Source organism: Ambystoma mexicanum, chromosome 2p (assembly GCF_040938575.1).
Source record: "Ambystoma mexicanum isolate Mex_15411 chromosome 2p, UKY_AmexF1_1, whole genome shotgun sequence".
NCBI classification, from domain to species: domain Eukaryota; kingdom Metazoa; phylum Chordata; class Amphibia; order Caudata; family Ambystomatidae; genus Ambystoma; species Ambystoma mexicanum.
Window position 1 is genome coordinate 973,211,558 of NC_090923.1, and position 25,079 is coordinate 973,236,636.

The following is a 25,079-nucleotide window of genomic DNA, read 5'->3' on the forward strand; positions in this document are numbered from 1 at the left end:
GGTTCAAGATGATCACACTTTCTCAGATCCTTCAGGCTCTCCAACTCCAGGATTGGTTGGTATCATTTGGACCTTTAGGATGCTTATTTACATGTGCCAATCCATCTCAAGCACAGAAAGTACCTAAAGTTTGCGATTGGCAAGTCTCACTATCAGTTTCGAGTTCTGCCATTCGTGTTAACCTCCGCCCCAAGAGTTTTCACCAAGTTGATGGCGGTGGTGGCAGCGCGTCTCAGGAGAGGGGGGGATTCATGTCTACCCCTATCTGGACGATTGGATGATCAGAGCACGCTTCCCGGAGCAAGCCCAGGATCATCTGTCCAAGACTTGTCACTTTCTTCACAAACTAGGGTTTTCTCTGAATTTAAAAAAGGCAAACATGTTACCATCACAGAAACTCCAGTTTTATTGGAGCAGTCCTGGATACTTGCTCGGGCAAAGCCACGCCTCCCAAAGAGAGAGCTCACCACATTCTGCAGATGGTAACAAGATTCCAGAATGCCCAGTATCTTCCGGCCTTCGATTTTCTCAGGTTGCTCGGTCTGATGGCATCCTGCATTTTTCTGGTGCCAGAAGCCAGATTGAGAATGAGATCCCTTCAATGGGCTCTCAGAACTCAATGGTCTCAATTCTCAGGGGAAATGTCAGATCTGTTGCAGGTTCCAGCCAAAGTAGCACAGGATCTACAATGGTGGGCTTGCAGACATCATATTCTCGGAGGAGAATTTTTTTGGCAACCACGGCCGGAGATGACAGTAGTGACGGACGCCTCACTCGTGGGGTGGGGAGCCCATACCAACGATCTGACAATCGGCGATTGTTGGTCTCCATCGGAGTCCAAACTTCACATCAACCTTTTGGAGTTGAGGGCAATCATACTAGCGCTGATTGCCTTCCTGCCCTCTGTACGGGAAAAGAATGTCCTGATAATGACAGACAACACAGTGGCAATGTACTACCTCAACAAGAGAGGAAGAGTGGGGGTCACTGTCGCTGTGCAGAGAGGCGATGCAACTCTGGTTCTGGGCAATACAAGAAGGGATCTCTCTTTCGGCAATTCATCTAGCCGGAGAGCAAAACACAGCAGCGGACGCTCTGAGCATGCAGAGTACAGTCTCCCACGAGTGGGAACTAGCTCAGGAGGTCCTTCAAGAGATCTTCCCTCTTTGGGGAACCCCGCAGGTGGATCTGTTCGCGACTGGTGCCAACCGGAAGTGCGAACTGTACTGCTCAAGGGAATTTCCCCCGAGAGGAGCTCTAGGAGACGCATTCGTAATGGTATGGGATTTTCCTCTTCTGTATGCGTTTCCTCCAGTCCCTGTGATCCCTCGGGTAATAAGAAGGTTGAGAAAGTTCAGGAAAACCATGATCCTAATTGCCCCGGATTGGGCCAGGAGAACGTGGTATCCAGACCTTCTGGACATGTCCATCTGCCCTCCAATAGGTCTTCCAAGAAGAGAGGATCAACACACTCAACCTTCACGCATGGCTTCTGAGAGGTTGAGATACAAGGATTGGGATTTTCCAGATGACGTGATGGAGATTTTGCTTTCGGCCAGAAGGCCAGAAACCAAATCTCTCTGTATCTGTGTCGATGGAATACGTTCAGTAACTGGTGCAGAGAAAAGAATGTGGACCCATTTCAATGTAATATCCCCACAATGTTATCTTTTCTGTTACATTTAGCTAATCTGGGGCTCCAGGTTGGTACGATAAAAGAATACTTAGCAGCGCTATCCATTTTTAAGCGCTCTTCAGAAGAAGAATCTTACTTCAAGATACCTTTTTAATAATTCAATTCTTGAAAGGGTTAAACAATGTATTTCTACCAATACCTTTCCAGGTTCCATTGTGGGATTTGAACTTAGTTCTAAAATTTCTCAAATGCATTCCATTTGAGCCTTTACACTCTTGTCCGCTAAGGCTCCTTACTTTGAAAACAATACTCCTTGTAGCATTGACATCAGCCCGCAGGGTAAGTGAGTTGCAGGAGCTCTCTAGCGGTCCTCCTCACACTATCTTTTATAGTTAAACCTTCGTTTTTTGCCAAAAATAGTTTCAGACTTTCATCTGTCACAAAAAAAGTCAATTTCCCTACTTTTTACAAGCAAGAAGAGGAGCGGCTACATAGACTAGATCCCAGAAGAGCTCTTAGTTTCTACATTTCAAGATTGGCAAAAATACGTCTGTGTGATCAACTTTTTGTGGGGTACACTGGATGCAAATTGGAACTGGCGGTACCTAAACAAACATTATCTAGATGGATAATTTTGGCTATAACAGAATGTTATAGATTGGCTGGGAAAGAACCACATGATGGATTGAGAGCTCATTCAACCAGGGGCATGGCAACTTCGACAGCACTAAAAAGGGGTGTCCATGTACAAGACATTTGTGCAGTAGCGACATGGTCATCCATGCATACCTTTATAAAACATTATGCTCTGGACTCGACTTCTTCTCAAGGAAGTCTGTTTGCTAAATCTGTACTCCATTCTGTACACGATTAGAAAAAGTCTGTACTCCCACCTCCGAGGCAAAACTGCTTTGGGAGTTTAAGATGAGGAATACGTGGGAGGACACAATCCATTCGAAGAACAAGTTACTTACCAACTGTAACGTTCTTTCAATTGGATGTTCCTCGCAAGTATTCCGCATCGACCCTCCTAACCAACCCCACAGTACAGTTTACGTGTATTACACTCTAAGTTGTTTTAAGGCTTGGGTCAAAAGAGGCATGCAATTAATAAATAAATTGAAAAAAATTGACTACAAAAACGAAAAAAACAGAACTGAGGCCAGCTGGCGTGCTCGAGGCTCTTATACAGATGTTGACGTCGGTGTTCGGCGGGTGCCGCCGAGGGACATAGACGCCGCGGCCTCGAGGTGAGCGCCCTCTGGTGGAAAGGAGAACATTTTTTCCGAAGTAGCAAGCTGAAGTTAAGGATAAATCTAAAATGAGGAATACGTGGGAGGAACATCCAATCGAAAGAACGTTACAGTTGGTAAGTAACTTGTTCTTTTATTTCACTTAGACCTTCTTTGTATGAATTATTACGAATTGGGTTATTCCCTCAGTAGTTCTCTTCCACTTCTCTTTGTACTTGTCAGGGTTCCATACCATTCACGCTTCAGACACTCTCACTGTTAAGGTCCCATACCATTCACGCTTTAGACACTCGTTCTGAAGGGGTCGTGACATAGGTTTTAGGTTTTGTAATTAAGTGAGTGATTGGCGGTGGGATGGTTTGAGTCAGTGATTGTGATTTTGCCTTAATGTATTCCTCAGGCAGCCTCTGTTAGCCCAAGGGAAGATGAAGGCTCTGAACAGTAGCATTGATTGGTTGAGACAGGGAGTGAAGTAGTTTGGGACTCTTGAAGGAGTTCTAAACTGCCTTTAAACTAGCAACCATCTGAGCAGGTTGCAGTCTTGGTAGTTCAAGTAACCAGAGACCAAAAACCAGAGTTTGACTGATAAATCCTTGCATCTGAAGAGGAGAGAACTGTAGATTCAGTCCCTGTGAAACTAGAGGGTCACTGGAGAAATTCCTCTAAGGCCAGAAGAGTAGAGGAAGTCCAGATAAAGACTCACAGAAGAAGAAAGCTAAGTGAACATCAACTTTCCATTTGTAGTATTTAAGAAAATGTTTTCATGAGAATGTAAACTGTTTTTGAACTAAAAGCAACAAGTTTAGGTAGCATTGTAGTGCAGAAGTTGTACATAGTTCTAGAGTCCTTGACACAGAAAACAGTTTGAAGCATTTGTTTTAATGTAAATACAAACATTTGAGCGTGAGTAATAGCAGCATCGCAACTTCACTAGTAATGTGCTAAAGGTTATAGCGGCACTTGCATGTTTAAAGTACTAACAACGTTTCACTTGGTTGTGTCTTACGCGAGGAGTTCTGTCGGCTAGCGCTTCAGAGGGAAGGACTGAAGAGTTGGCGCGTGCGTGCGTGCACAGAGACTTGCAATCCCAGCCGGTTACGCTGTTCGAGGGCGAGACGAGGTACGCAGCAGAGGCTGAAGTGTTTACCTTCTGAACTGTGAATAAGGTGAACTGGATATCCATTGCAAGTAAGCGCCGTGCTCTGTTTCACATTAGCGCGGCAGTGCTGGCTTTTCAACAGCTGATATAAAATCAGTGAAGGAGTGAACAAACTCACAAACTGAATAAGCCAAAAGTAAAGGCTCCGAGCAGCAGTTCAGAGTGGCGCATTAGATTTTTACCAAGGCTAAAGGAGAAAGGACTCTTGAGTTTAAAAATAGAAGGCAGTTGTTGTTTTTTAGAAAGTCTCTTGAAAAGGTCTAAATCCAACCTGGCAACATTGAATATATCCCAAAGGTTGAAGAGAAAACCGAAAGATTTCAGAAGACAAAGGTCCTGAGTTTTTGAAAAGACAATTTGATTTGAAGGCTGGAAGAGTCTCAGCTCAAGTACCAAGCAGAAACTTTAAAAGAGTATTACAAGTTATTCTCATTTGCTCTTGTTGTCTTTTCTCTCTCGACTGTGACGAGTTTGAGTGTTCCAAGAATATTTCTCATTTACTCCTCTTTCTGGTTTTATGGCCTCATCTGTCTCGTAACTCTGATGATTATAAGGGTTCCAATAATACTTTCCTTTCACTCTTCTTTCTGGTCTTGTGACATTATATTTCTCGTAACTGTGACAAGTATGAGGGTTCCAATAACACTGGCTTATCATTCACTCCCCGGGTCTCCCGTTATCTGTATTACCGTCTGTCCTTAGGGCTAACGTCACCAGGATTTTCGTTCGAGAATCAGCTTCCTTTCCTCCTAATCTGGAGTCTTGTGTCCTTTTGCCAGCTTCTCTTCCCTTCGTTGGACTTGGATGGTGATCCTGTATCTCAGGTATCAGCTTGTCCAAAGTCAGTCATGTCATAATTTTTTCGTTGTTATGAGTACCTCTGGTCCACCACAGTCCTCCCACGGTCAAGCCACCAGTCTCCCTCGGCTTCAGGACACCACACGTCCAACTTCAGTTCTTCTGGCTGCCTTACTTCCGACGGTAGCACGCCTGTCACCTCTCAGTCATATCGCGTCTGCAGGACGCTGCAGCGTCTTGCTTTTGCTTGGCTCTGAAGTCGGCGTCTATACTTCTTTTACTCAGGCTCCTCCCCCTTTTAAATTGACATATCCGTGGGGCTTCCCCAGCGCAAATCTTTGTTCCCTTTTCCCTTTTACTGGTGGGTTCTCTTCTCCTACATATATCCTTTTCTTCATCCCAGAGGAATGGGAGCTTGGTTTGAGGTTTTCCATTTCATGTTGGCAATAACATATAAGCCTTCTCTTCACAGATCTCACCATATGAAAGGTGTAATGATGTTATTTTGCAAGCTCCTCTAGGGAGTTTCTCCTGGCAGCGGGGGTTCTTGTCCACAGAGGGGGAGACTTCTGCTGGTGAGGGCCCACTTGCCCATACCTCTAGGCAGGGTTTTGTGGGGTGGTGGCTCACCTCCCTATTCTTAGGCGAGGGGTGAGGGGGTCCATGGGGAGGAGGGACGAATACCTGCGATTTGTCACAGTACGCTTAAGCACATTTTTGTTTTTCACCCCTGCCCCCTTCTCTGCCATGCTATGCTCATCCGCTCAGCCTCCAAATACTAGTGCCCACTTTTGTGGTGCAACATGTCACTCCCATTTCCTATATGCCCCCTACTTGCCTTTCTGTCCCCCTATTTTGTGCTCAGATGACCGTGTGGTCTTTGCCTGCAACCTTTGGCCTATAAATTGTCCCCACCCAGACGATGGACCCAACTGAACACACTTGTAGTGTGCAAAGCTTCATGAGGTCAATTACTATCTAAAAGCTAAATTGGCCCTGCACAGCAATATTTTTATTGAAGGCACCATAGTTTTGCCTCCATTGCACGCATTCACAGCTCTTTTTTGTCGGACTCCTTGGACTTCAGGTCCCCGCGCTTTGAGGCCTTCCTTGCCTCTTAACACCTCCTCAGAGCTCTCGCCACTGGGGGCCACTCACCGCCAGTGGTGATGCTATCCACTAGCCTCCACCTCCACCTGCTTCCCACAGGACCTTGCTGGAATACTGATAATCAGGACTCTCCCTTGCTCACAGCAAGCTGCACGTCTAAAACGAGATGGGCTTGTACTAGTGGGTGCGTGTATACAGATACAGAGAGGGAGAGTGAATGAGTGGTGAGGGCGGTATGATGGGGTCTATCCTCTGCCCCCCATTTAAAATGAAATAAAAAATCAGACTATCATAATTCAGTCGACCAAACTTAAAACTCAAGAAATCGTTTCTATGAAACCACATTAAACCATTTTTCCCCTGATGTGTCCTACCAGTTAGTCCGTCTCTTAACAACCCACCCCTGTCTGGCACCAAAATCCTGCCAGGGACTCTATCATGACTAGTCCACAAGTAGTCTCCCCTAGATCTTACATCTGAGGGCTGACGGCCACACTATCCAAAATGTCTGTCATTATGTTTGGTGAGGCGCCCCAGGAACTTTTTCCACAATGAGAAAGCCCTTAATTCTGGGATATGTTTTAGATCCTCCCTTACCTAAAACCTATATAGTTACCCATGTTTCCAGTCACCCTCTCCCTCACAGATTGAATTTCCTGTCTCAACTGCCGAACCAAGCCATTCTCACCTTCTTTCATTGGTCCTATCAGCTGTCACTCTTGTCTGCTAGTAATGGGTCCTCACCTTTTATGCCACCACTCGTCACACTGCCGCCTATAGAGAAGCATCTCTCACCACAGTTCAGGTTGCTGTTCAATCAAAGCTGGGTGGGATGACGTACTGAGGGGCTGGAAGTCAGAAGTCATTAACCCATTGTCTCCCAGTCCACAGCTATCCCCAAGGAACACTTTTAAAGACACAGACACTGCTGTGGCTGGCCCTGAAATGCCAAGGGGGTTGCACTTGGGTTATTGAATTCTTTGTGGAATTCTTGCCTGACAAAGTTAAGAGGTTGTTGAGGTCTCCAGGAACGCTTGCCTTGATGAGGAGACTGGGGAAAGTTCATGAGAAAAGCTTGACTTGCAAAGCCAAGAGGTTTATACAATTTTAGTGCCTAACCAACAAACCCAAGAGTCTGGTCTAAACTCTTGGAATGATGAAAGTTGAATAACCAAGGGATTACTGAAAGCGTGAGAGAAAGCTAAATTGCTCAGAGTCCTTTTTATCTCCGGAATCCAAGAGCTTGTTGAGAATCTCGGAAAGGCAACTAAAAACATAGTCACAGGGATAAAGTGGTGGTTGTATGGAACATTGGTCTATGACCATCAGGAAGCTCCTCCTGAAAAGCCGAGTAGGGGCAATACCCAGTGGGGTCTTTTATAATGAGCTAATGGCTAACCTGATGCTATTCTTCTAAAGACAAATTTAGTCTTTCTTGGTTTACATTTGTCGTCTTGGCTACAATTTGCACATATGTGAAATTAACCATAGTTAAAAGGAAAATGTTGAATAAAATTGATTTAAAGAAAGAGTTGGTAACTCAACTCTACATGATGAAGCCTTTTCCTTCTATGTGGTGTGCTTTTATGGATGGAAGTTAACCATGTGCTTATTTCTGCTTTTTAATTAGGAGACCTTGGTGCTGCTGTGACCATGATGGAGGGAGCAAATTGCATCCAGGGGGTGGTACGCTTCGTGCAGGTGTCAGAAGATAAGTGCATCGTCGAGGGAACCATAGACGGGCTCAGGCCTGGGCTCCACGGGCTGCATGTCCATGCATTTGGAGACCTAACAGACTCCTTTAGAAAGTCAGTACTCCACCCAAACCTTTACTAGGAAAGAAGATTGTGTTGATTGTCTCACTGTTTGGTTTGTTCTTCTACATCAGTCTTCAACACCTTACCACCCGGGCACCTTGCCTCCCACATGCAAGTATGGCTACAAACCCCACAAATCATTTTTAGTCTGCTAGCAATCCCGTTTTCACTCGCACCACCATATCACAGATCATCAATTGACCTACCATTTGTGATTTTTCTGAACAGATAATCCCTCTCCTCTGTCACATTGGTATATTATAATGTGTTTGTATCAGGATGGTGGAATAGGCTGCCCTTTCAGCAATGTGTTGGTTTCCTAGAAATGAAGGCTAGCAGGGTTCTGTGTCTTGTTGTAACTTGTTTCAACTGAGGGTTGGAGTTGCTGTCACCCCGGAACAATATATCCCCCCTTAAAGGAATTTTAATACCTGCATTTTGTGATTTTTATTGCATAGCTTCGACTAGGTGTAATGGCAATAACAAGTATTGTGGAGGAACTTGTGCCCTTATGTATAATGCAACACACTTGTACATACCATTTGCTACTTGCTGATACTTTCATTATTTTATTTATCATAGATGTGGAGACCATTTCAACCCTCAAATGAATTCCCACGGCGGCCCACAAGACCCGGATCGAGTATGTATCATACCTGACCTTTGACATAATCGCAACTTTTTAATCTCGATAATTATAACTCTCCAGTAGGCCTACGCTGCAGGGCATAGTGAATATCTTCCTGTATTATTTCTAGTTATTATAGTAAAGAGGGAACATACACACTGATGAAGCGGTAGAATTGAGTGGGTAATTGGTGAGGAAATGCTGGAAATTTGCAGAAATTGTTAATGTGTAACAGACTTGGCACCCACATGAACCAGTAAGACGGTTGTGTTGTCTGTAGAAGACGTAGGATTTTGTAAAGTAGTGCCAGTACTCTCTTGTCATCTGACTAACTAAAACATTTAAACAAATTGGATAGCAAATTGAAACCTCCCACATTCAAATTGTCATGCTTCCATTCTGATTTCATGCACAGGTCGCTGATTCATATACTTATAATCATCAATGAGTATGTTTCTTTGCCAAGCTACTTCACAAAATGCCATCATGGACTGTGTCCTCATTGCCTCCTTTGTACGCTGGCATCAACAAACAAAGGATACCTTCTCTGTCAGCATTTGGTGTACTGAGACTGAGATTACAGTGGTAACACTCCATTAGACTGGTCTGATCTCCCAGGCTTGGCTTCCCCAAAGAAATCCCTGGCTCCTTTTGAGTCATAGGGATAGGGTAGGGCGAGGGGGAACACACATAAAGTACCTATAGGAATGCTTAACAGCATAAAAGGGGAATTCTCAGGTAATGGGAGGAATACACCAGGTGAAAAGGTTCCTCAATAAGCAGACCTAATATTTTTGTCTAAATGTCCAACCCATGTTCTAACCCACACAGCTGTTGGGTGGTAACAGCAGGGGAAACCTCATTCAATGCGCACAGTCTTGTGTGGTTTTAATTGCCTCAACATGCTTCTTTTCCCTTTGCGGATGATCCACATAAGCCATCCTCCTGCACTGCCGTGCTATACATTCGTACTGGGGAAAGAGAACCCAGTTTTTGCTCTCTTGTTTAAGGATCTCCTTCGGTAGGTATTCCTCCCCACTGCTCCCCCTGACGGACCAGTATCCTTTTCAGGCTGCAGTAATTCCAATCATCAGCCAAGGGGAGCATTCCTGTGATTGAGCCCGCTTCTGACTATCTTTAGGTTCTGAAGGTGACAAGCTCCTTTCAGCAGTGTGACGAATTTAGTGAAGGCGTCACTAACTTCCTAGGGAAGGTCTTCCCACATGTGGCCAGGAAAGGGCAAAAACTACCTGACTCCGACTCTGGGGGTGGCTATCTGCAGGAGGACCACATGGGGGAGACCAATCTTGGTGGGGTGAAGATGGCTCACTAGAAGACCTGTCATATTCCCCCCCCTTAACCCCTCCCCACCCCGCTTGTGAGGGATAATAGTCACCAGTCATTGGCTTCCCAGCTATCTATGGCATTTTGTAATCTGGCACTACCTGTTAAAAACCATAGACAAACACATACTTGTTCCTATGGGCCTACTGAGACGAGGAAGAGGGCCCGAGTAATAAAGATCACGCCTGCTGAGAACCACACAGTGCAGGCTAGTTGTTCCGAGCAGCTGACCAATGCCGGGAACTTAAAAACACCTGACAAGCTGGGAAGACGGAGATGCACCTTACCAAAGGCCGGTTGGGTAACCTGAGGGACACCGAGCAGACTGGAGAGCAGGCAAGATCATGGCAATGCCGGAAGAGGAGGCTCTAAGACCAGAGCTCTGCTGTGTGCCAGTAAGGAGCAAGAGACGCTCTACTGGGAGAGTGCCTGCAGCGCGAAGACCAGAGAGCTTTTGCGACGCTGGCCAGAAGACGAAGCTTACCGCTGGGCAACACGCAGACCTCGGAGAACACCTAAGCAGCCAGGTGAGACCGGTGAGCCCACACAGGGAGATTGGGGCACCAGGGGCGCTTCGAGATGTACAATGCATGCCAATTGAAAGTAATTGGAAAGCCTGGGAGAACCCAAGCTGGGTAAATTTAGCAAGCATGTGAAGTTATGAATGAAAGGCAGGCAAAGGCCCAATACTCGAATAGAAAAGAATATTAACATATCAGAGTGTTACAACATTGCAAAGTCCTGGCAGGAGAGTATACCAGGCACCTTGAATGCGAGTCTGGGACCTGCGCCCAAAATGCAAAAAGTCAAGTTTTAACCAAATCCTAGCAGGAGAGTACACCAGGCCTTTTTTTGTTCATGAGCCAGAAGACTCGCACCTGAACTGTGCGAAAAGCAAGCCAGAGGAGAAAGTAAAGAAACATCATGAATTTGTGAAACCTAGGTGAAGGAAGTCCGAACGTTATGGGCGAAGCTGCGAGAGGATGAGACACAAATGGGCCCTTTTTAAAAGAGCGCAAATGTGAAAGAGCCTAACAGAAAGGCAGGGAATAAATAAGACCAACGCACAGTCAACTGGCAAAGACAAGTGAACTTTATGAATAGCTACCATGTGGCAAGGCCAAAGATTGGCATACGTTTTGTGACGCATTGTGGCAAGGTCAAGAGGCTAAGAAGGAGAAGTCAAGAGAGTGCGAGTCTGCGCATACATTGAAGAGGCCAACAAGGAGAATCTATGTGAATGTGAATCTGCACACAAGGGCAAATATAGAAGACCCTGTGTGGGCTGAAGAGCCCTAGGGTTCATGGTTGTGCGACCTGTGATGGGTGAACTGTGTGGTCTAACAACTGCGCCTAGACCAGAGAACCCACAATGGTGAAAGATAAAGACAGTGTGAAGCAAACCAAAAAGGAGCACTTTACATGAATTGTTAAAGTAATCCAGAAGGAGTGTCAAAAGTGGACCTGGAATTGTGTTGAACATTGGAAGTCTTGGGGAAGGGAATCCTGAGGCTTGATGAACTCTAATGTTGTCTTGAAGACGGAACCTCAAGACCCCTTTTCTTTATAACTGTGTTGCCTTGAACTCAGGGGGTGGGGGGGGGGGTGGAACTCCAAGGAGCCGTGGAACTGTGTGAACTTGGGAAAGGTAATCTCCAGACTTTTGTGGAACTTTCTTGAACTTGGGGAAAGAGCTGAGAAAGCTATGAGCTGGAAGAAGCTCAGAACTTTGTTTGATCACTGTTTTTTTTGTTATTGATATCCCTACACATTGTTTAGCTTTAGTTGTGAGACACCTGAGGGTATTCTCCCAGGTAGACCTCGAGAATCCCTTATTCAGGTGGCCGGTGATGGACTGGTGTTCTCTCTCAACCCTGGAGGTGAACGAGGGAGGTTCACCTGGATACTGGAGCCCGGGGTTATACTGTTGTCATGATCTCTGCTTCCAAAAGGTCAGGGTTTTCCCAACTCCCTTGGAAGCAGATCCATAACCCAGGTTCCGAGTGCCAACCAGTCCCAATTGGGACCTTTTGGACCCAGTCCTGGCGCCAGTGGCACCAGGCTCATAAATATGCCCAGTCCCAGCGCTGGAAGCGCCGGGCTCATAATGCTTGGGTGGACTTACCTTCAGCAGACCATGCTGCTTACTTGCCTGCCAGTTGAGCCTCTGATCCTCTTCTGTTTGGAACTACTTTTCCTGTTGGGTGGGGCTGGAGCCACTCCCTAGATTCAGAACACTGGAACTCTTCTGGAAGGCAGGAACTCTTTTCTTACCAGGAACTCTTTTCTTACTTAGGCGTGGTTGTGGAAGGAGACACCTAAGCACTACAGGAGGCTATTTAAACCACACCCGGTGGATGAATCTTGCTTTGCGTTATTCTGCAACCTCTGCAGCAGAACGCTCATCGTGTCTTCTGCATCCGGTCCTGGGCCTAAGGAAAAAGGCTTACCATCCTGAATCCAGTCTTCAGCAACACCTATAAAGACAAGAAAGAACAGGTTAGCATTCCGGCATCTGAAAGGCAAAGGCTTACCATCCTGAATCCAGTCTTCAGCAACACCTATAAAGACCAGAAAGAACAGGTTAGCATTCCGGCATCTGAAAGGCAAAGGCTTACCTACTCTTCGTGCGCTCCGGAGGTCTTCACACTGCATTCTGGCATCTGAAAGACAAAAGTTTACCAACTCTTCGTACGCTCCGGAGGCCTTCGGCGCTGCATCCCGCATCTGAAAGACAAAACAAGGTGCGTTTAAAGACATTGGGGAACTTTAATACTCACGTGCCATTACTCCTTTCCACATCTAATCCAGTGGGTATTCCGGCACCCTGCAGCCGCTCCGAACTCGTACCTGCAAAATAAAAAGACAGTTAGAGCGCATAGTGAAGCAGGCAACAAGCGCTTACTTACGTGCTTCCAGGCGCTTCTATTCATCACACGGGCTCCATCTTCAACTCACTTCAGCCCGTCATCCGCCATCGCCGGAACCCTGCAAAACAAGAGACATCATTACTAAAGACTTTAAAGACATTTGAATGACTCGAAACTTACCGTTCGTGCAGTAAACGACGGACAGCAGTCCTCGGAAGTCAAGAGGCCTGCGCTACCTATCCAGTGAAGAAACTGGTTACAGCACCCTGCCCCGAGGCAGATGGAGAGCTCGGCATTCACTTACCTAAGGTGAGAGCGTTAACCTTTGGGGGTCTACAGGAGAGGAGAAGAGGAAAGAGATAGGGACACCCCAATAACCCCAGTTCATTAACCCCATATTTTCTATCTGCAGACATCTTACTCTACACGTCAGGCATACAGTGTACAGAGGTCCAGCCCAAAGAGCCAACCGGGTGCTACACATCACCTTTGAAGATACGGTAGTCGCCCAGTCAAGACCGGCGCCTCTGCGAGAATCAGGTGAGCGTTACAACTGTGGGGTGCGGGGGGCATACCCCAGATCCCAGGTCCTAGGTGAGACGCGGTACTATACCAGGGAAGGAGGAGGACAAGATTTCTTAAGACCTTTGTGGTATACGTACCACATCTGTCTCCCTTCCTCCCAATGAAGCTTCCTTACTAAAATCCCATCACCCCTACACCTCTGGTAAACAAAGTAAAAGCAAAAACCCTGTTACAGTAGGAAACCACCTCTCTCAGAATCCTTGTTTTCCTGTTGCCCACCAGAATACTCTGTCATTCTCCTTCCCCTCCCTTGGATTATTATTTCCTGCACTCCCAATCTACTCAGACAAAACCCTACCGTTCCAACAACTCCCCTTCGTTATTTTATGACAATAATCCCGGTCATTCCCGTTTGTTTCACAAACCCTACCAATCTTACCCTTCTGAATTTATCAAAACCCCTAGGACGAAGAATATCATTCCTCATGTCACCCCCCACACCCTCCCTTTTTTCTACACAAACCCTTTCTCCCGACGCGAAAGACAACAGACTAACACTAACCTGACATGTCCCAACCCAAGGGTCAGGAAAAGTCAGGCAATTGATCAGAATCTCACACACCTGACCCTTTCCTTTCCCCACAGGGATAAAAGGTGGAGCACGAGAGCACGAGACGGGCAAGGCAGACCGCACAAAGAGAGAGCTAACTCAGCACAGCAGTTCAAGAGGAGAAGAAAGACGAGGAAAGAAGCAACCTTGCGCTTTCCGAGCCAGGCCTGTGAAAACTCCAGACGGAATTGTAAGACCGCAAACAATGGCCAGCATGTGTTGCAGCAGATGTCAATGGTACACAAGGCCCTCCTGCGCTGATAACCAAGCCGAGTGGAGATGCTTGCCACTGTGGTACCGGCCTTGACTCCAGAGACAAGAAAAAGCCAAGCTGTCCATCACAGCCGGTGAGTTGAAGGGAGAGCCGATAAGAAACCGTACTGTGTTTGAAAAAAAGTAGAAAAACAGCTAATTGAAGAAAGTCCAAGGAACTGTTTGTTTGATACGAGAGGGGAAAAGGCACCTTGTGGGTGTTCACTTGAGAAACTTTTGGCGATTACCCCATGGTTGAAACTACCGTTACCAGAAGCCCTTGGGAACGGCACGAGAAGGGGGTCAAAGTGGTCATATGGAGGTCTAGTAAAATACTATGTACCGTTGAAAGTCTTTGACCAACGAAGGTAAAGCTAAGGGAAGTGAATCCTGCATTGTAAGAACTGTTTAAAGAACTGTGTGAATTGCAAAAGTTGGCAAGAGTGAACCTGAAGGAGGGACGCCAACCAACAGGGGGGCGAAGTCTAAAGTCCCGATGTACAGTGTTTCGACAAGAGTGAACCTGGCAGAGCGATTTCCACAGTGAACTGTGTAAAAAGACATTAAGATTTGTGAATGTCGCAGACGAAATTGTGTTGAAAGCCGTCGTGAACTGAGGGAGGCTAATATACGAGAGGGGTCTGAGCCCAGAAGAGGGGGATCCCAGGTTGAGGAAGTATCACCCAAAGTGCAACCAGAAAATAACTTTTGAACGTTTTGTTGTGGTACGTTGAACTTATCGGGGCCCCGGAAACGAGAAAGCGTAACTACTGAAGGTCCCGATATCATTGTGAACAGTTTATGGATCTGCGCCTGGACGAGCGGGACCCGGGGGTGAAAGGTAATCACCTGCCGTGTATACAGAAAGGAACCTTTGTTTATTGTTTTGAAACGCATCAGGTCCTCAGAGGCAAGAGAATTTTTGTAGAATAGAGATTTAACCACTGAAGACCCTGATAGCTGAGAGCAGAAATGTTAGCTTGTGCTGGGAAGGCTCGAGCCTGTGCTGTGCTCCGGAGTCCTACCTTGTCCTGTGCTCAAAATGTGGGCAAGTAAGACCCCTACTACCGCATCCTGACTTATTATTTGTGAACACTCCTTTCTTTCCTGTGAACCCTATCCCACTCTTTGTATTTAGCGTAAGGATTGGCAATAGGTTTTTCTTAGTATAGGCCCTTTTATTTGACAAGACGCCACTAGGACTGCCTTATTCTTTTTTAATGGTCGTATCTTGCTCCCATCTTGGATTTAGGTTTAGATTAGGTGTTTTTCCAACCCGTATGGACAGTTTAATAAACACCCTGAAACTGTGATCACTTGTCTGTCTTTAGTGTTGCCAACATGAGTTCCTTACAGAGGGCAAGGATAGGTTTTGGACACACACAAACCTTTAAGTTGAACTTTCAGACTGATACTTTCCTTAGTTTTGTTCAGGTAAAGAAATCCCACCTTAGCATAGGACAAGTTAGATCTTCAACCATCCTGACATTTAATAACCGTTTTGTTTTGAACGTTGAATCTGTTGTCTCTGTCTTACTTCATGGTGCCTTCATAATACACACATTGATACTTGCACACCTCCAATGTCTGTGACACCTTGTTAAGGCCCGACCGCTGCCTGTCAGCCCCTGCGTGCACTAGTCTGCGGCAAGGGACGTGGCAGTTCGATTTAGAAAGACCTCTCTGAGCGGTCTCTGAGTGTTCTTTCCAAATCTATTTATTTTCTCAAAAAGTGTTGAGAGCTTTTCACTCCACACCGTTTTGCCTAGAGGTTTGCACAAACATCTACATCTTCTCTGTAAGGGCATGGCCGACTCCCCCCCACCCCTGGCTGAAGATGCTGGCTACTGAAGGGGGTGATCCTTCCTGGTAGTACAGCTTAGAGACGTGTGGAAATGTAGCAGGGGAAAGAATGCTTCATTAACTCTGAGGGTTCCTCCTTATACGACATCCACAGGTCATCAGAGCAGGTGCCTCACCCTGGCCTTCAGATTCATATAGGTCCCTGCAAATATGACACTGTCATACCTGGCTTTCATGAAGAGAGTATGAAGCATTGTCATGAAGTTGTAGAGGATCAGGGACATCTGCTAAACTGTGTAATTTTGTTGCATTTTAACTGTGTCATTTTGCTGCATTTTATGCATTTTTTAAGGGGGGGGCAAGCAATCCATATGCCCAGCCACACCCCCCCCCCCCCAATTTCATTAGCCTAAAAATAAAAAAAGTATCCTATCCCCCGGCCCCTCCTAAAACAATGCAGCAAAATATTAGGCAAAACGTCAGTTTCACCAAATGCAGCGTAACAGCCGTGATAAAGTGGGCGGCTCACTTTGTGGATTCTGTGTTCATATGAGAAGGGGTCAAAGTCTGCTTCAATGCAGTCGTTTGTTTAAAATGGGATAGCTCAAGGAGCACTGCCAAGTTATGTAAGTCGGAAGGCAATATCTTGGAATTGTCTACATATGTTAGTTTGGCCAGCTAGGGGAGAGGGAGCAAAGGTATCATTAAGAAGGAGCAGGATTCTGTCTTACCACGGAATGATGTGATAAAGCTGTCAGGAGTTCTGCTGAAACTTATGTGCTACTAAGATAAATATGGAGAGGATTCGCCATTTCAAATGGATTGTGTCCTTCCAAGTATTCCTCATCTTAGATATATCCTTACCTTCAGCTTTGCTGCTTCGGAATTCTTTTCTCTCTCTCCACCAGTGGGCGCTCCACTCGAGGCGGCGGCGTCGATGTCCCTTGGCAGCATCCGTCGAGCACCGACGTCATCCATTATATAAATACCTCGAGCGCGCCCGTTGGCTTCAGTTATAACGAATTATGTTGTCTTCATCTAACCCTTCATCTAACCTTTCCATACTGAAAACTGGTTTTAAGAAATGCCAAAAGTGTGGGAGAAAAATGTCACTGACCGACCCTCATCAAAATTGCCTCTGGTGCCTCAGTTCCGACCATCGAATTGATGACTGCGGTTCCTGTCAGTCAATGACCCATAAGGCCTTAAAAGAAAGAAGAGGTAAACTGGTGGTGGGGGAGGAATCCTCGAAGTTTTCTTCGAGAGGGAAAAAGACTCGGCTGAGTCTTTGACAAAACGCCATAAATAAATCCAGGTCGAGGAGTAGATCCAGGAAGTCCTCTTCTTCTTTGTCCAAAAAAGCAAAGAAAAGACCACACCGGTCTCCCTCTTCCTCTTCCTCAACTACATCTGAGGAAGTTATTACATGTCTGTAGAAATCAGGACAGTAGCCGATGTGGAGTTTTGTAGACCTTTATTACACACTGGTTAAATGTAATGTCTTAACCACGGTAGTTGGACTCCAGGTTGACCCCACAGTTACTTCACTGTGAGTAAAAGGCACCAGGAGTTCCTCTTCTCTTGAAGTGTCTCCTACTCTCACGGACCCGGATAGGCCCACCAGTTGCTCTCACTCTCCTCTCCTTCTCCCTGCAAAAAGCAACCAAAATGCCATTAGGCCAGTCCCTTTTATACCTGGTGCTTGGAGGGAAAAAGGGCCAATCAGGGACAACTTCCCTCCCCCCTTTCCCGATTGGTGGGGACTCTAGGCACCCACCCTCTATGAATAGAGCTGCCTCCTCCCCGCCTCCTCCTTTACTCTGGCTGCCTGGTTCCGGCTCCCCCTCCCTGTTGTCAGCCACGCCCTCTCCATCGTCCCCGCCCCCCAAAATGGTGTCTCCCAGGAGGCATGCTTCCCGGAGGCCCGTCCTGCTCGAGGCCCCATGCTGCTGCTAGGGGTCTGCCCTGCTTGAGGTAAGGAGGGGGTTCTGTTTTGTTCCCCCTGTCGGGTTCCTGCCCAGCTGTCTGGAGCACCTCCGACGCCGAGCGGTCGGCACGAGCCGGGCTCTCTAATTCCCGAGCCTCGCCGCCGGAGGCCGCTGAGGTACGCTGTGTTCGCGGGTCTCCCAGCCGCAGCGCCAGTGGACCGGGTCCTCGTGGGCACACGCAGCGCTGCGGCTGTGGGCACCCTCGGCGCTGCGGCTGCAACGCTGGCACTGTCGCGGGATGCCGAAGCCTCCCCGGCGCCCGCCCTCAGCGTCGCACACGCCCGCGGTACAGCGGGCTCCGCTGGCCGTGCGTCCCGCTCTCCGTCCACCCTCACATCCTCACAATGTCCAACAAAGCATAACTCCCCTAAAAAGTGGGAAGCCTTTAGAGCACCTATGATGAAAATCTTTGAGAATGCGGGCCAGACCCCCTCAAAAATGTCTGATGAAGACCATGCCCCTATGCACAAAAAAAGTGACAGGGGAAGGTCTAATATGTGGAAATTCGACAAGAAATTGTCGAGGGTGTCTTCCGGGTAATCTTCCCAAGCACCTAAAAAGAAAAGCCTTCCAGTGCATAAACCGGAGGCAGAACTAAAGAAAAGGACTTTAGATTTCGATACGTCATCGAAGTCCTCAACGAAAACATGTCCGAAGCCTCCATCGAAGGCTGTTGAGCACGAAGAAAGTTACGTCAAGTACACAATCGACGATATCGAAGACTCATTCGACAGCGTTGCTAGTCTCAACAACTTATTCAACGACATTCATGGTTCCTTCGAAGTCATCGAAGACTACCTCGACAACATTGAGGGTAATAGCAACAACATCGACACCATCGACGCTTCTGTCGACGTCGACACCAGTTACAATGGTGAAATCAACACCAATGTGAAAATGGACATAATTTTTTCCAAACCATGTCATCTATATATGAAGGAATGTTGTCAGGAGATGGGGAGGAAGAAGATGATGAAGAAGAGGTTTAATCTGCAGGGGTAAAATTTGGTACAAGACAAGTCCCAGAGGAGTTAATTAATCCTCAATCTAAGATGCAAGATCTCTGAGTGTTTGCAATCTGCAAGTGGGCTGGATACTTCCCCAGAATACGAATTTGAAAAACCTGACCCAGCAGAACATGCTGATTTAGGTTATAGAAAATGTATGAATATAGTTACAGAATTTATGGGATGGGGTAGAAACTCACCTGTATACCAGGATGATGACATGACTGATATCCTGGAGGACCTCAGCCAGACCCCATACTTCCTTTTCATATTGCCTTACAAAGGAGAGTTAATACTGCTTGGGAAAGACCTGAAACTATTCCAGCAGTAAATAAGAAATATGTTGCAAAATATTGACCCTGTAATTCTGACCCAGAATACTAAGTAAGCACCCATCGCCAGAAAGTCTAGCAGTGCAAGCAGCTACATCAACTAGAAATGCTGCATACCCTACAATTCCCCCTGATAGGGATGATAAAAATATTGATGCATGGTCTAAAAAGATTTTTACATCAGGGAGCATGGCTCTAAAATCCACAAATGTATCTTGCACTCTGGCGAGGTTTACATATACCCTGTGGGACTGTATGTCAGCGGCAGCTCAACACATCCCAGAAGGTGTGGAACGTGATGGGTTCCTATTCATAGTAAAGGATGGCAAGGAGGCTTCAGGGGAATGCCTTAAACCAGGTTTGGACGCAGCTGACAGTATCAGTAGGTCTACTGCCTTCCTTTTTTTTATTTTGTTTATTTTTTTTATTTTATTTTATAATCAGAACAAAAAGAAATTGATTTTTACAAGACACAGTATTCGGTGGATACGAAAATCAAAGTTTGTAGTTTCGTCCAGGTGGAACTAGCTCAGTTCATTCTCTGATGGGTGAGCTTTCACTCTCTGTGGCCATTTTCAGAGCTGCTTCTAGCATCTTAACTGCGGCAATTGACCATTTTGTTTTTTCACCTGCAACCAAGCAATACCACCACATTTCTTCGTGTCTGAGTGAAGACCCATGAAATAGAGGCAGCAGAAAAGCCTCCCGCAAGTGGGCTGTTTTAGGACAGTTCAGGAGGAGGTGTCTTGCGGTTTCCACCCTTTCGCCGTTGGAGCACAGTCTGCAAATTATTTAGGCTGATTGGGCGCAGATGGCCCAAATTTCTTGGGTAGAGATTAGGTTTAATCTCATTTTCATGAAGGATTTCTGGAGGTTCTTGTTCGGGAATTTTATACAATAGTTCAGAGGCAGTTTCAACTTGTTGGTAGTTGGTGGTAGATGGCCTAGTAGTTTATTTGCTGTTGCCATTTCGCAGGTTTTAATCCAGTCTTTGTTGGCCACTTTAGATTTGATTTTTTTTCAGGATTTTGTATTAGATAGTCTTCAGTACATGCAAGATCCTTGAGCTTTGCCATAAGTTTCTGCTCCCAAATATTCAGGGCTTTGCAGCGACCTTGGTGCAGTTCAGTCTGTATCATTTTGTAAATTGGCAGGCTTTCTGGCATTATGATCTTCCTGAGGGTTCTCGTTTGACCTTGTTCCACCGAAGCCGCCAATGATAACAGGCCGAGTTCGCGTCTGATAGCAGATATTGACGTTGATTTAGGCAGGCCCAGAACAGCTTTCCAGAGATAGCCCTCAAATTTTGGCCATATTAAATCCTGTATATTTAATGCCGCGTCTGTTCCGTAGGTTATTGAGGGAACCACCTTCTGTTAGTAAAATTGAATCACCGGTAACAGGGAAAATTTCCCATATTTGCGATCAACTAGCCTTGCTTGGGTAGTCAGCATTTTTGTTTTACTCCATAGGGCCAGGTGCGTTGACTTTTCAGACCTTGTTGCGTCAATCATTATGCCCAAGTATTTTATGTCTGTCACTAACTCAATCTTTACGTTGTTGAGAAACCAGTTGCCGTTTGCTCTACCTTTAGAACGCTTGTTTTACAAAATCAAAATTTTGGATTTCTCGTTGTTTATCTCCAGATCATTTTCACTTATATACTTTGCCAAGTTAGTGAGTTGGCACTGGAGACCTATTTGCGTTTGGTCCATAAGGATCAAGTCCTCCACGTAGAGGAGCCTTGGTATTGGATTGTTCCCGACTTTTTGTGGAAAGGCTCTGACCGCTGGTTAAGTATACTGGAAATCTCCCAGGAAGGCGATAAAGAGGGCCGGTGCGAGGGGACAGCCCTGTTTAACTCCACGTTCTGACTTAAACTGGTCGGACAACATGCCGTGCCGGTTTAGTCGAACTCAAATTTTTGTGTCCGTGTGGAGTGTGATTACTGGCTCTAGAATTTCCATAGGGAAATTCCAAGCGATTAGTTTGGACCAGAGTTTCTGTCGGCTGATTTTGTCGAAAGCTTGTGACAAGTCTATGAACAGTAGGAACACTTTCGGCGCACTGTTTTTTATGTTTTCCTTTATGATGTTCAAGATCATGATGTTGATGCTGGTGCTGGTTCTTCAAAAGCCCATTTGCAGTGGGTCTGAAGATGGAGAGTTTGTTGCCCAGTAGAGTCGCAAAGATTTTGCCCATGATATCTAACAAGGCTAAAGGGCGATAGTTGGCCGGGTTATCTCTGTTTCCTTTTTTATAGATTGGGACAATCACTGCATCGGTCCATGTTTCTGGAATTTGTTTGGTAACTTGGCATTGCTCGTAGATTTTGGTTATCAAGCGGGACCATTCTACCGGGTGCTGTTTTAGGTCTATGTTGGTTAGGCCATCCGGCCCTGGGGCCCTAGATGATTTCAATTTGGAAATTGCTAGTAGCAGGTCTTCCTGATCTGCTAAATGTACCGATGTTGTTTCTTCAGAAAGGATTATAGTGTTTTGTGAAAATGGAATGGGCGCAAATTGAATAGCAAAGAAAGTTATCCACGTTGGTTCCGGAATGGAGTTTAACAGTTGATTATCAGTGTGCAGGTCTTTGTTCTTTATTAGTGCCCAAAAGTCTCTGGTACTCTTTGAGGTTAGTGTTTTAAGCATTTGTTCCGTGTCGTTTTGGTACATTGCAGCTTTGTGTTGTTTTATCCAAGATCTATACGATCTTGTGGCAGCCTTCAAAATACTTTTTTGGTTATCATCGTTGCTTGGTCTGGACGCGCGCCGTACCTTTCTCAGTTCTCTTCTTTTGTGGCAAGCAGTGTGTCGTATTCATATGGTCCAGGTTTCAACGAACTGCCGAGTTTCTTTTGTTTTGCCCTATGCGGTAAGAAGAGAGGGAAATAGTTCGGCCTTACTGGCGCATCAAAGGTGTGTCTGGTTTCTTCGTCGTATTTATGTGTAAGCTCTTTTATATTGGCCGCCGTTAGTTGAATTTGAGTTTGTTTAGTTGACGGTTCAATGTTAGCCGCGTAGATTTCTTTCTGCACACTTGTGGTTTCAAATGCCATGGCTAAGAGGTTATGGTCGCTTTCTTTCATTTTGTAAACCTCATAGGAGCTCACATTTGGTAATAAGGCGTGTGAGATGAAGATGTAATCCAACATTGCTGATGCGTCTCCACGTTCCCATGTTGGGAAGACTGGTAGTTGACCTCACACTGTAGCTACATTGTGGACATTTCTGGCATCCATAAGGTTTGACCATAACACTCCTCTTTCGACGGCTGCTGAAGTTGACGCGATGGTGGGAAATTGGTGACATTTGGCATTAAGATCGTCACAGATGATGTGATCAGTTCCCAAGTCAGTTGTAAATTTGTCTGGTATATTGGCCACTGTATCGCAGAAGTCGTTGTTACTGACTCTTTGGGGGTTCCAGTAGTCGTTTATAATGGCTAGGTTTGTCTTCTGTCTACCATTTGCAACTTCCTTTGGGTGGGACCACTCCGTTTGTAGAGCTAAAACCCCGTAGGTTTCCGCGACCTTTGTTTTTATGGAAATGCCTGAGCCAGTACGAACGGCAGTTAAAAGGCCTGATGATGGTCTGCCTAGGATGCCTTTCACTGCTGGTGATATTTGAGTTTCGTAGCCGTCGAGTGGCGGTTTTTCCACCAGCCAGGTTTCCTGGAGACCTATTATGTCGAATTGGGCTAAGTCTTGCGTATCAGGATTTGTCAAGTGGTCGGGCCCCCTCGTGTTCCATGAGCACATAGTTGTTACTTGGTAGGTGACATCGACAGGTGATTCCAGCGGATGTTCTGTAGGTTGAAGGTCCAATCTTTTTCGTTGCTAATTTTGGAGATTTGGGTTCAGGAGTTTTTTGAGCCATCTCCATAGGCCTGTCGGTTCTCGTTTCTTACTTTGCCCCTGGACTGTTGTTTGCTTTGACGATTAATCTTCTGCGAGGTTTCTGTCCGATCTTAATCGCCTTCTTTTTGAATTTTCTCTGTCTTCTGTTCTTGAATAGTATGTTCTTTCGTTTCGTGCATTGTATCTGTGTTGAAGCTTCCCACGTTGTTGCTCGACAGGGTCTACATGGTTGGCCCATCTTTTTGTTTTTATACAGGTCTTCTGTTTTTGAGTTGAAGTGGTCGTGTGACATTTCTGTTTTGTTTGTTGGAGGTTGATTTTTGGATGGTAGTGATAAAGATGGTATTTATGAAAAGCCGAAGCCCAATTGCTCAAGGACTACGTGGACATCTTCGTTTAATTCGTGCTGTGGTAAGTTTTTGACGTGTAGGTATGCTTTTAGCCCTTTTTTCCCCTGTGGTTGGGCTCAATCAAAACAAGGTCTGTTGTCGACAGGAGTTTCAAGTTGGGTACTTTTGTTAAAATATTTTAAACAGTTTTTCTGTTTAACACCGGGAAGTTTTTTCCTTCTGCCAGCTGTTCCATCTTGAAGATACGAATGGTATTTGATCTTCGATCGTGTGGGGATGGGGGGATTGGAGTGCTTTTGTTTTTTTTAATCTAGTTGGTTGGTTTTCAAGTTTGTCACCTTGGTAATATTTGGGCGATCATTTTCGATATAGGTGGTTTGCGATTTATTAAGTGATTTTTTTTTTGGTTGGTACCCCTCTGAGTGTCGTGAGATGGTCATTCATCTTGAGGAGTAGCTTGTTTAGACACAACTAAAGTCGGTTTCGTGGATTCTTTGGGAAGAGTACGTGCAGAGACTTTGTTTAGTGTTTGGTCCAGGGTCTGATGTGAGCTATGAGGGACTTCGGAGGGTTCATCTTTTTTCTGGGTGCACTGTTAGATCCATTAACGAGGTCACCATCGAGTCTGTTGAAGGTGACCGAGAGACGTCCAACTCAATTATTGTTTGATCCGCCTGCAGTGTTTCTTGACAAGAGTTTTTCCGAGACACTGCTGAAGGTGTAGCTGTTTTGATTTGAGGGGTCGCAACAGATTTTGTGAGTTTGAATATTGAGGCAACTTTTGACAGATCTTTTTTTTTTTTTGTCAATGGTGCGAGTAAGACTTTTTTGCCAGGATTGAATCGTTTGCACACTAGGTCCTTCTCCTTCTGGTTCCTGGACCACTAGGCCTTTGTCAGGTGGCGGGGCAGTTTTTGTTGCCAAGACGTTCTTGTTGATGTCAGATCTCTCAGCCATTGTATGGGTGTCTGTTTGGGAACTACATTGATGAACCAAACGGGCATGTGTGGAGGGTCGCGTTTTTAATTGATCTTCAAGAGGAGCGATTCTTAGTTCCCAGAGTCGTTCTCGCTCAATGGTTTGATGGTTCAATGCTGTGATAAAGCCCTCCAAAAAGATTACTTTTGAGTTCTTCATAGCTGATAGTGTGAGCGAATCTTTCATCGTGTCATTTATAGACTCGTATAGCTTTACAAAAGGAGACGGCCCCACTGTGATTGCTGACATGATTGTTAGTAGGTCGGGCTTTTTTCCAGGTGTGTCTTTATGTGAGCTCGCGAAAATGTCACTGGATCTTCTGTTTCTTATTGGTGTAGATGCATTTTTAGGGTGATCATTTTGTTTTGGTGAGCATGGTGTACCTAGGTAGATTATCTCTGGTTTATGATTCACAGGTAACACAGAGGGGTAATTTGGTGCTGAATAGGTTTTGTTTCTTTGTTCAGTATCACCTAGTTGAGGCTTTGCTAGTGTTTCCCGCGGGCCTTTTTCCACACTGTTGGTCCCTAATAAATGCAGTAGATCACCTTTGTCAGAGAGTCTGTGCGCAGCTGCTGCCTCTACCCGTGGGGGCGAGTGTGGGTGGTTTTTTCGCGATTGGTGGTCTCCGGAGTTGGGCAGCTGCAACACTCAGAACTCTATAGGTAGATTCTGGACGTTATTTTCCAGTGTTTTTCTTTGCTTGGGGGCTGAAGGAATTTCTGAAACTGCGTCCAGCAGTTCAGCGTCAGAAAG

The 25,079-nt window shown here is 45.8% G+C and overlaps 1 protein-coding gene across 6 annotated transcripts in view; it reads left to right on the top strand.

The window, feature by feature from the left end:
- Positions 1-25,079, top strand: part of CCS (copper chaperone for superoxide dismutase) — a 928,930-nt gene that overhangs the window by 545,907 nt on the left and 357,944 nt on the right. For all 6 annotated transcript variants that reach the window (XM_069644778.1, XM_069644780.1, XM_069644782.1 and 3 more), the window contains 2 exons: positions 7,587-7,764; positions 8,356-8,416. In XM_069644778.1, the coding sequence (XP_069500879.1) occupies positions 7,587-7,764; positions 8,356-8,416 (239 nt within the window). The remainder of the gene's footprint in view (positions 1-7,586; positions 7,765-8,355; positions 8,417-25,079) is intronic.